Consider the following 16,974-nt stretch of genomic DNA (forward strand, 5'->3'; position numbering starts at 1 on the left):
AAGTGAAGGATTTTTTTTCCAAGAGCCAGAAATTCTCTCAAATCAGCATATTGCCTCAGACGCATGAGTCTGAGAAATAAGGTGCAGCATACTTCTCAAATGCGCAAGCTTTGCAGGTGCCATTGATTGGAGTGCTTCATTGGTTGGAGCAAACAATGTCATCTCTCCGGGCTCCCTTAACTGTTTACGCAGACCGGATCTTGTGAACCAATTCACCAAAATGCTGTGAGATCAATAAAGATACATGACAAATTATCAAGGAAATTATGAGACATCATCTTACTTTTTATACGGATTTTTCATGGATTTTATACAGACATAATATCAGTTGGTAATGCCAAAAAGATCAGTTAATATTATTCCCTCTAGCTTATCAAGATGAAAAGTTGGATCTTTCATCCTTCCTCTGGATGAAAGAGGAGGCTATGCCAAGTTTGGTTGCACTGGTTACTGCAGGGTCCAAATGCATAAACAACCAAACAAACAAACAAGAAATATGTCATGCAGAGCAAAAAAGTAAAAGTTTGAAATCCTTAAAATACGTTGTTGACCTATGACCTATGTTGACCTTTTGGCCTATGTTGATCTCAAACATAATTGATTGTTGAATTAATTGATCAAGTATGCAAATCCTCTACAAATTTCAAGTCAATCGGATGAAAATTGAGGATTTAAATAAGTTGTTGACCTTTGGCCTAAATTGACCTTTTAACCTCAAAATCAATAGGCTTCTTCCTTATGACCAACTCTACCGTTTGGTGCAGATTTGTAAAGATCGGTTTGAAGTTGTGACCCATAGGCGATTGACATACAGCCAGACAGACAAACAAACAGAATGAAAAATCACTTGTAGAGCGACACTTGGCAAAAGAGAACAAAGCAGAATGGCACTCGGTAGTGCATCCTTTTGACATCAAAAATAATTGGTGGTTGAATTCAGTGACCTGATAAGCAAATCCTGTTCAAATTTTAAGTTAATCGGATGAAAATTGACAATTTTAGAAATTTGGCCCATGTTGACCTCAAAAATAGTTGGTGGTTGATTTCATTTCGCTGATATGAAAATCGTATTCAAATTTCAAGTAAATCGGATGAAAATTGAGTATTTTAGAAATCTGAAAAGGTTATTTATCTGTGGCCTATGTTGACCTTTTAACCTGTGTTGATCTCAAAAATAGTTGGTGGTTGAATTCAGTTAGCCGATATGAAAATCCTATTCAAATTTCAAGTCATTCGGATGAAAATTGAGGATTTTAGAAATCTGGAAGAAAGTGGTTGACCTTTGACCTATGTTGACCTTGTGACCTCAAAAATAAATAGGATTCTGTCGGATCATCAACTCTACCATTTGGTGGATTCGTGAAGATCCGTTTAAAATTGTGACCTGTGGGCAAGGTAAGTGAGCGGATAGACGAACACATAAACCGGAGTGATCAACATACTTGTTAAAAAAAATATTTTTTGATAACTAATAATGCACAAGACCAACCAATATATTAGGTGTACCGGAAAGTAATGTTTTTTAAGCTGTGTATTCCTCTGAAGAACAACATTACTTTCTGGTACACCTAATACTTGAAAAATCTTTGCTTTTCGCAAGTAACAAACTTTCTTCTTTATATATTAGATTATCAACTGATGCTGTGCCCAGATAATGAACCGGTTGGGGATTATGGCCTGCAAGGAGTGCAATGAACCTACTAACTTGGTATAGACCCCACTTTCAGGCTTGTACTGTAAACGATTTATTCACTTGCCACATTGATCATTATTAAGTTTCCCACGACGCCCGCCTAGGACAAAGTTGCGATGCCTTTTCTTAGTTTTTCTTCACCGCTCCTTTCTATTCCATCTCCAGGCGCTGCATGATGTCATCGTCGGGCATCGAAGGGGACCCGGTGATGACGCACGCTGAAAGGAAGTACACAGATCCGTTTTTTTGTTTTCTTGTTTGTTTGTTTGATTTTGGCTGGGCGATATCTCAGCCATACTTTCAGCTAGGAATCTGAAATTTGGGCAAAATAGTGAGCACATGCTTTGGCAAAAGCGGTATTTTTTTGTTTTTTGATTAATCAATTAATAGATTAATTACTTTATTATTGATTAATTAAGTACTTATATATTTCCTTTCTCATCTGGGCAATATCTCAGGCGCCTTTTGAGTTAGAAAGCTGATACTTGGACATGACCACGACCAAGTGATTTGGCTGTAAAGAGTATTTTTGATTTATTGATTAATCAATTATTCGATTTATAATTTAATTATTCGATTAATGACTTAGTTAATTTTTTTTTTTTTAGTTACAGCTTTGGATGAAACACTGGTGGTTGAGGTATGCCATTAGCCAATTGATTAAGAAATTATTTTACAATAATTGTTTATTGATTTTAATTATGCAAATGATCAATCAATTATTGCACACTCTCCCTGCCAATACCGTCTCTATGTGCTACACGGCGGCATCGCCGGGTGCCTAAAGCACCTCGGCAATGCACTGGAGGATGTTATTTATTTATTTGGCATGGGGGTGGTGTACTTTGAATGTATCTGTACTTGTTTTTTTGTTTTTTTTTGTTATAGTAGCTCCTTTTTTGCAGGTGGGGGTGGTTGTTTTTTTAAACATTACTGGAGAGGGAGTGTAAGGGGGTATAGTAGGGGAGGTGGGGCAAATTTATATAGTGATAAAATGTGAATAAGCAAGATTAACAGAAAAAACTAGAACGTTACTCGGTAGAGCGCTTACCTCCACCAGGCTGTACAGCTTATGTTTGGTATCCCACTAAATAGGCCAGATCTGGATCCGGACATGGACTAAACTCTAATTGGCTTGTTCTTGTCATCGAACCAACTCATCCACCTTTTTCTTTTCATAATCCTTCCACAACTTTCGGTTTTAGCCCTGTCACACAATGGCGAAGAATCACGTAAAATTCTCTGATCCGGATCCTGATTAGAATCTTCACCAAAATTGATTAAATTCTTCCTGGTCACACACCTAACCTGTCCACCGAATTTCGTCCGAATCCGTCCACAACTTTGAGATATCGTGCTATATATATTTTTCCCCTATCTCTCAATGGTGAAGAATCACTTAAAAATTATTGGATCCATATCCGGATCCGGATATTCATCAAAACCTAAGCATTTCGTCCTTGTCACATATCCAAACTCCCCACCAAATTTCAGCCGAATCCGTCCACAACTTTTTGAGATATCCTGTTCACAAATAAACAGACAGACAGTGCTGAAAACATAACGTCCATCCACCTTCGGTGGGAAAGGTAATCAGATGATTCTCAGTTACATAAGTATTCAACCCTTTTGCCTAATTAACCCTAAATCTCTTCAGGAGGAAATTATTTGCTTGAACGGTTACAAAATAAGTGTAATATGGTTCACCTGGATGTAATCAGTGGTTTAACTTAAAAATTAAGCTCCCCCACTTATGGAAGGAGATTTCCAAAGAAGTCAGACATAAAGTGGTGGAGAAGCCCTGTTCAGGAGAGGGTTATAAGAAGATTTCAAAGTCACTCATTATCCCTTTGAGTACGGTAAAATCCATCATTAAGAAGTGGAAGACGTATCATAACACCCAGATTCTACCCATATCAGGTCACCTATCCAAAGCTTGTATGGAGTTTACCAAGAAGCATCTTAATGATACTGTGGGCATGTGGAGAAAAGTTTTGTGGCCAGACGAGACAAAAATTGAAATTTTTGGTCTAAATTCAAAGCGTTACATCTGGCACAACCCTAACACTGCACATTACCATCAACACCAACCCTACTGTCAAGCATGGTGATGGCAGAATCATGTTCTGGGGCTGCTTTTCATCAGCAGGGACTGGAAAGCTTGTCAGGATAGAAGGGACAATGGGCGGTGCAAAGTACAGGAGAATCCCTGATGAAAACCTGTTTGAGTCAGCAATGAATCTGAAACTGGGTAGAGATTCTCATTTCAGCCGGACAATGATCCAAAGCACAAAGTTAAAGCCATAATGGGTTGGCCGAATTAGAAAATAAATGTTCTTGAGTGGCCCAGTTGAAGTCCTGACTTGAACCCAAATTAACATTTATGGCGAGATTTGAAGATTGCAGTCCATTGACGGCAGAACTTGGAAGAACTAGAGTAATTTTCATGTGAAGAATGAGTAAAGATTTCACCATCTCACTGTGCAAAGCTGGTAAGGCCTACCCAAAAAGACTAAAGCAGTCATTGCTGCAAAAGGTGCTTCCACCAAATTTTTATGCCTCCGGCAACTTTGGGTTGTCCGTCCTTCCGCCCAAGCTAAACCTCGTTTTTCTCAGCAACCATACGTCTGATTGAGACAAAACTTTCAGGGTAGGAGTGACACCCATGCAGAATGTTTTTATGATAATTGTGATGTCATAGGTCACGTGGTATGGCAGCCATCTTGGATTAAAAGCAAACAATTAAAAAATTATTTCTCGGAAACCGTTCAATGGAAAAATTTGAAACTTGGCACATTGTCAAGTACTCCCAATGGGAAACAAAAGCATGATAATGATTACATCATAGCCAAAGTGGTATACCAGCCAAAAATGTTTTAATCGAATTCCTTATCCTAAACATCTGAAATTAGATGCACATGATCTATGACCCATTTGTATTGAAATATTAAATTGATGACATCATAGGTCACATGGTTTGGCAGCCATATTGGATTGAAGGAAAATATTAAATAATTATATCTCTGAAACCGCTCACCTTATCAATGCTAAATTTTACAAATATCATCTAACAGCACTGTTGCATATAGTTTGAAAATGATGATGTCATAGGTCACGTGGTTTGGCAGCAATCTTGGATAGAAAAACGAACCTTATCTGATCAACACGAAACATTACAAACCTGATCCCCTACCCATACATATGCAGAGTGTACGTTTTTTTAAGGTCATATGTCATGTGGTATGGCAGCCATATTAGCTTGAATGCCAATATTTAAAAAAATCCCTTCTCTGAAACTGCTTCACCGATCGATGTGAAACCTGTCATGTCTGGTAAAAACGTGATACTTGAGAACAGCTGACGATTTAAATCAAACTTGTTTATTTTTAGGACAGTGAACGATGGCATCTACCCGTTGTGGGACTATGCGGAGGCATAATGGCGACACAGTCGAATTGTTCTAGGTTATTATTATTTTCGTCACCGAACGCGGCGATATACACCGCCCAAATAAAGGGATGCGTTTATTCATATTGAACTGAAACTTAGTAGGAGACATGTATTGTAAAGCAATTCTCGCTCATGTTTAATATAGGATGAAAGGTGAATGTATAAACATTGATCAAAGGTTCACAGAGCTAGTACATAACACAGGTACAGGTTAAAAGATTTGGAGACATCAGTGAACTATTACATGTCACAAGGAAATTAATTGATTATGCATTAAAAAAAATTAAAACACTATGGGCTTCCAGTAGTCTGGAAGGATGATGCAAGGATAGTGAAAATATTACCTTTGAACTGTCTAGTCTGGGATCGCTTCCCAACCTGACTCGGGTTGATGTATCACATGTAGGGCGAGTCATCAGTGTGTGTGCCGTCCCTAGCATGGACATTAAACTGGTGTCCCATCTCCTGGCATTGGTTGCTGGATGTTAAATATGCCCACGGTGTCTCTCAGGAACAGTAAGCAAGCTATCATCGGCACACTGGCTAAATTCAAAATTCCTGCTCTAATCTGTGGGGGGCACTGCACCCTGCCCCAAAAATCAGTCGCACAGCTACGATCCCAGCAAAATATGCTACCTGCATCTAAGTGCTGCAGATGCAACAAGAAGAGCCATCGCAACACCTTTTTCCCTTCTTAAACCATTTTGCAGGCTGTGTTGTGAGCACAACGCATGTGACAACCAAGAATGTCTGTTGTTTGGCCCAATAGCTCTGGTTTTAATTTTGCTCTCCAGGTACTATTACCTTGCTCGTTAACTGAGCGCACATGAAATCTGCGATTATGGTCAGCAACGGTGTTGCGTGCGTAGTCATTCAAGAACAGGGAACATAGCGCAAAATGAATGAGATTTGTGGCTTTTGGATAAACGAATCCACTCTACTCGTTGCCACCAATGTTGCAGTTGTATCGCACAACAAGCACTGTGTAGAGCTAAGGAAATGATCATCTAATGCTTGAGAAACATTACCTGAAACGTTTGTCGGATGACAATATATCTATGATGGTCGCAGTTGGTGGACGGATGATTCCATCCAGGATAAAGAGTGCACCGTTTCTCATCGGCTTGTCCCGAATGTCAACGCACGCATTCTCGATACACAATGCCTGTTTTGATGAAAAGCGGAAGGAAAAAGGAGGATGTTGGAAAGTTTTTATCATATGTGAACTGGTTCTCTGGACTATTTTATACAACAGAACTGTCTCTTATGGTCAAATGGACATCCAAATAAAGTATTTTTTTTAAATCTCACCCGGTGGTAAACGAAAACCCGTAGATATGTGCCAAAAAGGCTTTCAAGCAATTGTCCATGGTAGAGATCCCTTGAAAGGTATCTACCTTGCACCAGGTGCTGTTCTGCAAGCTTCTTCAATTCATACTGAGGCATCGTTGGCAATTCTTTAAAGAGAAGGTAGGATGAATGTGTCATCGGAAGGCAGCGATGGACAATTGGTGGTCTCGTTTTTCATTATTTTTATTTGTATACAAGATCGAGGCTCGTGTAAGAGCCAACATTAATGACAAAAAATAAACAAACGGACACATAAGACATAATAAAGGGAGCGGGAGACAAGATGGGGGGAGAGAGGGAAGCACACAAGTACAACATTTGAGAGCAGGGACATCAGGAGATCTGTGGGAGGGAGAAGGCTTGGGGGGAGGAGGCATGGGAGGGCGGGAGGAGGAGTGGGGGGTGAGAGAGGTATAAAACACATGGACACTGCTAGAACTTCCAGGAAAGAAGTCGGTATTTCAAAAAAGTGGATCTGGGGTGAATTAACGGGGGTAGAAGAGATCAAGGTTTTGGATGGGGGAAGATAAGAGATGGTGGTACAACATTTAATTTTCATTTATTAACACATTTAATATTAACATTTAAGAGATGGTGGAGAGGGGGAAGCACACAAGTACAACATTCGAGAGCAGGGACATCGGACATTTGAGAGTAAAGCCACGTGCAAGCTCATTTGTGCACAAAATGTTGGTGAGTCTTTTATGATGAGTATCTTTTTTTCAAAATGTGTTATTCTGCACATTCTGAAATGCAGGAAAGGCAATTGAGCCGTACCTTCCAGTGCCTCATTCTTTGGTGCCAGAACAGTGAGGGTGTCCCCGCTGGAGAGGCGGTCACGGAGTCCAACACGCGTCAGCAGCTTTGTGAACTCGTTTACACCATACGTCTCTGCCACGTCTACCATGTCTTTCACTGCAGGAGATGGATCACTTGGCTTTAAAATCACCACCATTCCAGTTCATTGGCCTCGTACATCGCTCCTTCTTTTCTGCATCCACCAATGTGTGGCTGTGCAAGTCAGCCAAGTAGTTTATGCAAGAATGTGAAGTGCACAACACCTTTCATTTCAAAACTGTTTAAAAAGTATCCATATGGAGGCACTCAACACTTATAGGTGTTTATAACTGTACCCAATTGAATGTTCTGTACTTCCTTCAAAGGAATTTACACTACTATGACAACCTACAACTCTTTCTTATTTACACCTACATTTATTCACATTGTGCAGTGTTACTATGATGCAGCACAGTTGATGTTAATCTCTTTGAACAATATACTTGCCTACACTTTATAATAAGTAATCCTTTTGCAATAATATTATTAGCTCCACATAAGATATTCAAAACACTATCCTGGCATTGGAAGAGGTGAAGGATAAAGTTGAAGATCCCACCAGCATCAGGTACGATGAGCTCATCTATAATGTGGATGACCCCGTTGGTGGCAACTATGTCCTTGCGTTGAATATTGATGTTCCCATTAATTTTATGGCCAATCGCGTCGCAGTTGACAGTAAGCTTGGCACCCTCGGCACTATGTACGGGCGTTGGTCCCAGGAAAGATTCAGTGCATCGCATGGTGTGCAGTACATGGTTTAGGATCAGAGCTGCAAAAGAAAGAATAGGGATATGAATGATTGAGATGCCCCACTCCTTGTGCACATGGTGTAAAAAAACAATGAAATAATCGAACGTCACACAATTTCAATGTAAGGGGCGATAACAAAATCACTTTTCAAAACTTTTTATTGGTTTAATTTTTTGAGGTTTTCATGTTTTTTCTTTCAGTCATTTGGACATTAAGGTGCAGGGTGCTTGCTGGCTTTCTTGTTGAAGGTAATAGTCATAACTTAGCACACATGAAAAGGTGCCTTGGTAATATCACATTATTGTGTATGTGTTTTGGCCAATGCCATATATTATACAGAAATATATATGGAAGCAGAGGGCAGCTGATCCTGTAGATTATTCCGTTCTTTGCAAAATTTATACTTTTGATAGGCCATGTGGTACTTTTTTGATCCTTTTTTTTTTTTTGATAAATTGATACTTTTTTGATTATATGCATATACAGACTTGGCATTTAATATGGAATATTTTTTTTAACTTGACTTGGGTTTACTTTCTGAACTCGGTATATCAATCTGGTGAGTTTCTTTTACGCTTCGGTGATTCCTTTGTTAAAAGAACCATGTCACTGATTGTCTATCGCAGCAAGAAGTCAATAACAGGATTATATCACAGGTGGCGTGACAAAATGTACGGACAGGTACATTTGACGATTGGCTTCACAATCGGGTATATAAGGGTTGTTGCGTTCTGTATTAGTGGAAAACAACTGCTGCATGTCTACAAAAGTTATTGCCGCTTCCCCTGGAGATGGTCCGTCAACTCAACAATGCTGTTTGTCATTTAGTGGTGGTGTTACGAAATTCCGGCATGAAACAGCGTGCTAATGCTCGGCAGTATGGCATCACTGAAGGTCAGGTGTCAAAGATCCTGAAACGAAATGCTCAGCGGGGTGTCCCTACTCCAATACCGAGGTCAGGACGTCCCCGCAGAACCACAAGGAGGGATGATCGCCAGCTGCACCGGTTAGTCCGCAATGGCCGTACCAAGTCAGCTAATCGGCTTCGGGCTGAGTGGCAGCAACTGCCAAATGTGCCTGTATCCAGAAGGCTAGTCAACCAACGACTGGTTCAAGCAGGCTGTCGTGCCAGGCGTCCCCTGAGAAAGCCACGTCTGACCAACCAACACCACCAGCGCCGATTGCAGTGGGCCAGAGAGCACCGTCAATGTCAGCCAGGACACTGGAATCACGTGATCTTCAGTGACAAGTCTAGATTTCTGGTCTATCGTCAATATGGCCGCATCCGAGTGCGCAGACAAGTGCATGAAGCCTACAACGAAGATTGTATAGTGCCAAGAGTCCAAGCTGGAGGTGTTGAGGTGACCGTTTGGGCTGCTTTTCATGCAGGGGGCAAAACTGACCTGGTTGTTCTGAATGGAAACCTGAACCAGTTCAAGCACAGGACCATTCTGGAAGAAACATTGCTTCCATTTGTTCGTGCAGCCTTTCCAGGAAACTTTGTCTTCCAAGATGACAATGCACGGCCTCATCGTGCTCGCATGATCCAACACTTTCTTGCTGACCGTGGTGTAGAGTATATGGAGTGGCCTGCTATGTCCCCTGATATGAATCCGATAGAGAACTTGTGGGCAGAATGAATGCGTCAAATCGACAACTTGGACCAGCAGCCTGCCTCTGTGCGTGAATTGCAGCAGGCTATTGTAACTGCATGGCAAGCAATTCCTGTCCAAATCTTGGCAAATCTCGTGAACAGCATGCCTCAACGTGTACGTGCTCTCCTGAATGCTCGTGGGGGTTACACGAAGTACTGAACTGTAATTTTACTGTCCGTAATCCCAGTCGTAATTTAACTTTTGTTTTTGTAAAAAAAAAATTTGGCTAATGTGCAAAATAAAGAGATACTTCTGGAAAACGCACAGAAGTTTAACACAGTACTGTCCGTGAATTGAGTTCGATATCAGTTTACATCACTTTCAAGGATGAATTTATTTGCTTTGAAATGTCAAATGTGGTTTTTGTTTCTTTTAAAGGTCACATTAACAAAATCTAGAATAATTTCAACATAATTCCAATGAACTTTGGGTTCTAAGACATCTTGAAAAGTAAGTTCACCCCCGCCAAAAAAAATTCCACATTAAATGCCAAGTCTGTATATATATATGTATAGATATATATATATATATATATATATATATATATATATATATATATATATATATATATATATATATATATATATATACACAAACATACATACATACAGAAGCAGAGGACGGTTGATCTTGTAGATTATTCTGTTCTTTGCAAAATTTATACTTTCGATAGGGCATGTACTTTTTTGATCCAATTTTTTAGATAAATGGATACTTTTTTGATCAGTACAAGCTGATCTGCCTACATTTCCAGTGATGATCTAAAAGAGTCTTAAACGCCTTCACCGAAGGGGCCCGACTACGTGTTGTGGAAAGCTGTTCCAATCAGTGATGATCTTTTGACCAAAGAATCGTTTTCTGATGTGTAGTCTGCTACGGCATTGCCAGGTACCTTTGCTCATCTTATAAAAAAAATTCAAATGTGAGTTTTTTGTTGTGCGTTTTTTGTCAATCTTTCATGGCCGAACATATATGCCCCAAACCTTGGGTGTATGTACTTCAGAATCTTGGCAAGGTTTTAAGCGACTGTACATTGGCCTTAAAGGCCATTTTGAGGCCCCCAAAGGCTGCTATAAAGTGTATACAGTATTGTGTTGTAGGAACAGGCATTGTTGTCACCGGCCTGCAGGCAAAAGATAACTATGTACCATGCTGCCAATAACTTCATAGCTTTTAAATCTCCAACGCGTCTTGAAACTCCCACCAGGAAAAACTTACCTGGCTGGGCATCGCCGGGTACCCTCTCTAGTATTACTCGACATAAAACCAAGTATTTTTCAATTTTACCTATTGCATAAAATGTCTACCCCTTCCAGCCCTCCCATCCCTTTCAATTCTCTACCCACTCCTCCGTCATTTCCATTTCATTACCCTTTTACCATGCTCCCCCCTTTGACCCCTACCTCTCAATTTTTATTTTGTCAATTAACCCCCTTCCGCAACTTCCCCTCCATATGAAAAACTAGCAAACACACTGCTCCAAAGCATAAAGCGTACCTTTCAATTCATCTGTGTTGTTCATGATTCGCTTGAGGGTGCTTTGGGGCAGCTTGTCGAAGGCCGCATTTGATGGGGCAAAAAGAGTGAGTGGTCCATCGGCGGACAGCATATCTAGCAATCCAGCCTTATTGACTAATTTCTGAGGTCAGATAAAAAGATGGGACAATGGAATGCATTCCAGCATTGACAACAAAACAAAATGAAAAATTTTACTTTTCACGCTCCATACTCACCCCGAGTTGCTCGAGCTCTTCGTAGTGGTCAACAATGTCACCGATAGTGTTTGATACGGGTTGATTGACACGATCTATGAGGTGTACGACGCCATTGGTCGCCAGAAAATTTGGTGTTACGAGTCGTGCGCAGTTCACAGTAACAATCTGTCAATATTCCATGAACCGGTCAGTAAATAATCACAAACACAAACACACACACATGGAGGAGTGGGTCACACACACACACACACACACACACACACACACACACACACACACACACACACACACACACACACACACACACACACACACGGGAGTGGGTCACACACACACACACACACACACACACACGGGGGAGTGGGTCACACACACACACACACACACACAAAATCAATTTTAGCCACTGAGGTTTGAAAAGTATAGAGCATGGACAATCCCCATCGGTTGGCATCCATGGGGAGAAGGAAATTCCTCTTGAGTAAATGGCCCACTGAGAAAGGCGGCGCCCTTGTTATGACATCACTGGTGCCCAGAGTATCCCGGGAAGTAACGGTAGTGACGCTACTTCCCCCAAGTTCAGTGGCTGTGTTAAGTGTTTGTCTCATCAGTATGTCTGTGTGTGTGTATGTGTATGTGTGTGTGTGTGTGTGTGTGTGTGTGTGTGTGTGTGTGTGTGTGTGTGTGTGTGTGTGTGTGTGTGTGTGTCAGCTCTATTACAAGCCTTAGCCAAAGCATTAAAAAAAGATTAAGTGCACACTTAATTTGTGAACAGTCATATTGTGTACAAGTGTACAATATTGTTGGGATCATATTTCTGTATTGAAAGCTCCTCCCACAAAAAAGCACGTATTCGTACCCCATTGCGATAGTGGTTTATATAGAGTGGCTGCTTCTCATACATGCTGGTGAGTACAGTTCCACTGGGCAGGTCTCCAGTGAGCAGGCGTTGTGGGACCATATGGTAATGTAGCGAATTGAGCAATTCCACATTTATGTTGTTCAGCAATGCGTCACGGTATTCCTGTCGAGAACGAAATGTATTATTGACCAGGTCATTATATGAAGTATTCACCATTGACATTTTCTATGCATGACTATCTTCTGCAACAATCAATCTTTTTTTAATACACTTAACACTATCACCTGATATATCCACTACCTCTCATCGAAAGATGTTGTGTATCTGTATTTCAAGTCATCAAAGAACAGTTTGTAGCTTGAAGAATCCATCATCACCAAAATAATGAGAACTGTAGAGGGAAAACTCAAAAGCATAATCAACTGGAGGTGGTTTTGTGCCCAAGACTCAGAAGGTCCAAATTTTCAGCCACAGCACAGAGGAACTTGACCAGGACATCACACAATAGACCACAAGGCCCAGGCAATCAATCTCATCAGTTTGGTCAAACAACAGTTTGTAATGAGAGTTCAGAATCACAAAAATTGCGAGAAATGCAGAAGCAATCCAAATGAGGTATGTTTGATAATTTTCAAAATTTCGATGGCAGTTCTCGTAGTTCTTGGTGATTATGTATTCTTGCAACTACAACTGTTACTGATGACCTGAAGCTTACTTTTGGTGATGAGACCTACATGGTCAGCTGAAAAGGCAATGATGACTGGTTTTCTGGGTCTTATTGTCTAATGCAGGCCTGCGTTGCTCTGCTTCTCTGAGAGAGCATTTCAAATCTTGGTGCACAAGGCCTTTTGTTAATGAGGCCACTATGGCTGAAATGGACTTTGAGACATTGCTCCTTTTTTTGACCAAGAAAACCTCGAGTTGATTACACATTTGTATTTTCACCTTTTGTTTTCCACAATTTGGTGAGTATATTGCAACCCGGCGAGTTTTGGTGAGTATTGAGCACCGGAGGAGAGGGTATTGCATTTGGGTTTATTTATTACTTGCAAAATCGAATATTTTTCAAGTATATTGGTTGGTCTTGTGCAGCATTCTGTCTGTTTGTCTGTCAATCGCGCCTGCAGGTCACATTTTAAAATCAATCTTCACGAAACTTCACCAAATGGTAAAGTTGATCATAGGGAAGAAGCCTATTGATTTTGAGATCAAAGGTCAACTCAAGGTCAAACTTCTAAAATAATAAATTTTCTTCTGAAAAATGATCACTTTTCATCCGATCAACCTGACAATTAAAGAGCAATTGCACAGTACATCAAGGAATTGAAAAACCAACAATTTTTGGGGTCAAATGGTCAAAGGTAAACTCAAGGTTATTAGCTCTTTCACGAGCCTCGATTATGTATCCAAAAAAAAAAAAAAAAAAAAAAAAAAAAAAGGTCAAACTACTAAAATGATCAATTTTCAATTGAAAAATTGTCCATTTTCGTCCTTTTAACTCAGAAGTTAAACAGCAATTATACAGTGCATCACTGAATTGGGAAAGCAACTATTTTGAGGTCAAAAGGTCAACTCAAGGACAAACTTCTAATATCAATTTTCATCTGAAAAAATAATCAATTTTAATCTGATTGACCCAAGCTTTGATTAAAATAATCAATTTTAATCTGATTGACCCAAGCTTTGATTAAAATAATCAATTTTAATCTGATTGACCCAAGCTTTGATTAAAATAATCAATTTTAATCTGATTGACCCAAGCTTTGATTAAAATAATCAATTTTAATCTGATTGACCCAAGCTTTGATTAAAATAATCAATTTTAATCTGATTGACCCAAGCTTTGATTAAAATAATCAATTTTAATCTGATTGACCCAAGCTTTGATTAAAATAATCAATTTTAATCTGATTGACCCAAGCTTTGATTAAAATCAGCAATTTTAATCTGATTGACCCAAGCTTTGATTAAAATCAGCAATTTTAATCTGATTGACCCAAGCTTTGATTAAAATCAGCAATTTTAATCTGATTGACCCAAGCTTTGAATAAAATCAGCAATTTTAGTCTGATTGACCCAAGCTTTGATTAAAATAATCAATTTTAATCTGATTGACCCAAGCTTTGATTAAAATAATCAATTTTAATCTGATTGACCCAAGCTTTGATTAAAATAATCAATTTTAATCTGATTGACCCAAGCATTGATTAAAATAATCAATTTTAATCTGATTGACCCAAGCATTGATTAAAATCAGCAATTTTAATCTGATTGACCCAAGCTTTGATTAAAATAATCAATTTTAATCTGATTGACCCAAGCTTTGATTAAAATAATCAATTTTAATCTGATTGACCCAAGCTTTGATTAAAATAATCAATTTTAATCTGATTGACCCAAGCTTTGATTAAAATAATCAATTTTAATCTGATTGACCCAAGCTTTGATTAAAATCAGCAATTTTAATCTGATTGACCCAAGCTTTGATTAAAATCAGCAATTTTAATCTGATTGACCCAAGCTTTGATTAAAATAATCAATTTTAATCTGATTGACCCAAGCTTTGATTAAAATCAGCAATTTTAGTCTGATTGACCCAAGCTTTGATTAAAATCAGCAATTTTAATCTGATTGACCCAAGCTTTGATTAAAATCAGCAATTTTAATCTGATTGACCCAAGCTTTGATTAAAATCAGCAATTTTAATCTGATTGACCCAAGCTTTGATTAAAATCAGCAATTTTAATCTGATTGACCCAAGTTTTGATTAAAATCAGCAATTTTAATCTGATTGACCCAAGCTTTGATTAAAATAATCAATTTTAATCTGATTGACCCAAGCTTTGATTAAAATAATCAATTTTAATCTGATTGACCCAAGCTTTGATTAAAATCAGCAATTTTAATCTGATTGACCCAAGCTTTGATTAAAATCAGCAATTTTAATCTGATTGACCCAAGTTTTGATTAAAATCAGCAATTTTAATCTGATTGACCAAAGCTTTGATTAAAATCAGCAATTTTAATCTGATTGACCCAAGCTTTGATTAAAATCAGCAATTTTAATCTGATTGACCCAAGCTTTGATTAAAATCAGCAATTTTAATCTGATTGACCCAAGCTTTGATTAAAATCAGCAATTTTAATCTGATTGACCCAAGCTTTGATTAAAATCAGCAATTTTAATCTGATTGACCCAAGCTTTGATTAAAATCAGCAATTTTAATCTGATTGACCCAAGCTTTGATTAAAATCAGCAATTTTAATCTGATTGACCCAAGCTTTGATTAAAATCAGCAATTTTAATCTGATTGACCCAAGCTTTGATTAAAATCAGCAATTTTAATCTGATTGACCCAAGCTTTGATTAAAATCAGCAATTTTAATCTGATTGACCCAAGCTTTGATTAAAATCAGCAATTTTAATCTGATTGACCCAAGCTTTGATTAAAATCAGCAATTTTAATCTGATTGACCCAAGCTTTGATTAAAATCAGCAATTTTAATCTGATTGACCCAAGCTTTGATTAAAATCAGCAATTTTAATCTGATTGACCCAAGCTTTGATTAAAATCAGCAATTTTAATCTGATTGACCCAAGCTTTGATTAAAATCAGCAATTTTAATCTGATTGACCCAAGCTTTGATTAAAATCAGCAATTTTAATCTGATTGACCCAAGCTTTGATTAAAATCAGCAATTTTAGACTGATTGACCCAAGCTTTGATTAAAATCAGCAATTTTAATCTATTTGCCCCAAGCTTTGATTAAAATCAGCAATTTTAATCTGATTGCCCCAAGCTTTGATTAAAATCAGCAATTTTAATCTGATTGACCCAAGCTTTGATTAAAATCAGCAATTTTAATCTGATTGACCCAAGCTTTGATTAAAATCAGCAATTTTAATCTGATTGACCCAAGCTTTGATTAAAATCAGCAATTTTAATCTGATTGACCCAAGCTTTGATTAAAATCAGCAATTTTAATCTGATTGACCCAAGCTTTGATTAAAATCAGCAATTTTAATCTGATTGCCCCAAGCTTTGATTAAAATCAGCAATTTTAATCTGATTGCCCCAAGCTTTGATTAAAATCAGCAATTTTAATCTGATTGACCCAAGCTTTGATTAAAATCAGCAATTTTAATCTGATTGACCCAAGCTTTGATTAAAATCAGCAATTTTAGACTGATTGACCCAAGCTTTGATTAAAATCAGCAATTTTAATCTATTTGCCCCAAGCTTTGATTAAAATCAGCAATTTTAATCTGATTGCCCCAAGCTTTGATTAAAATCAGCAATTTTAATCTCAATGAAAAGGGCAATTTGATGTATCCATGTCAACCTTTTTGGGGGGTGGGGGAGGGATGGATTTTGCAGTTATCGTCTCTCTGCATGACATATTTCTTGTTTGTTTGTCTGCCTGTCTGCACATAATGTGCTAACATAGGCTAAAAATTCCACCTCGAGGTAACTAGTATTACACGTAATCTTTTGTCAACCGAGTACCTCGATAAAGTATGTGCAATGAGAATGTGAGTACCTCGATAAAGTATGTACAATTAGAATGTGAGTATTTCTATAAAGTACGTACTATAAAACCACACAAACCACACAAACCACAAGTCCTAGGCGAGGGTCTGCAATCACTGATTTCTGA

The 16,974-nt window shown here is 38.4% G+C and overlaps 1 protein-coding gene across 2 annotated transcripts in view; it reads right to left on the minus strand.

Moving 5' to 3' along the window:
* LOC137425417 (transforming growth factor-beta-induced protein ig-h3) overlaps nucleotides 1–16,974 on the minus strand; it is a 59,500-nt gene that overhangs the window by 8,339 nt on the left and 34,187 nt on the right. Inside the window, exons 5-12 of one of the 2 annotated variants that reach the window (XM_078776629.1) lie at nucleotides 12,313–12,477; nucleotides 11,472–11,618; nucleotides 11,236–11,377; nucleotides 7,890–8,102; nucleotides 7,271–7,408; nucleotides 6,455–6,600; nucleotides 6,172–6,308; nucleotides 93–223 (exon numbers count right to left, since the gene is read on the minus strand). In XM_078776629.1, the coding sequence (XP_078632755.1) occupies nucleotides 93–223; nucleotides 6,172–6,308; nucleotides 6,455–6,600; nucleotides 7,271–7,408; nucleotides 7,890–8,102; nucleotides 11,236–11,377; nucleotides 11,472–11,618; nucleotides 12,313–12,477 (1,219 nt within the window). The remainder of the gene's footprint in view (nucleotides 1–92; nucleotides 224–6,171; nucleotides 6,309–6,454; nucleotides 6,601–7,270; nucleotides 7,409–7,889; nucleotides 8,103–11,235; nucleotides 11,378–11,471; nucleotides 11,619–12,312; nucleotides 12,478–16,974) is intronic. The other variant, XM_068113841.2, reaches the window with a different exon arrangement.

Source organism: Myxine glutinosa, chromosome 4 (genome assembly GCF_964187855.1).
Source record: "Myxine glutinosa chromosome 4, kmMyxGlut1.1, whole genome shotgun sequence".
Classification (NCBI taxonomy): Eukaryota; Metazoa; Chordata; class Myxini; order Myxiniformes; family Myxinidae; genus Myxine; species Myxine glutinosa.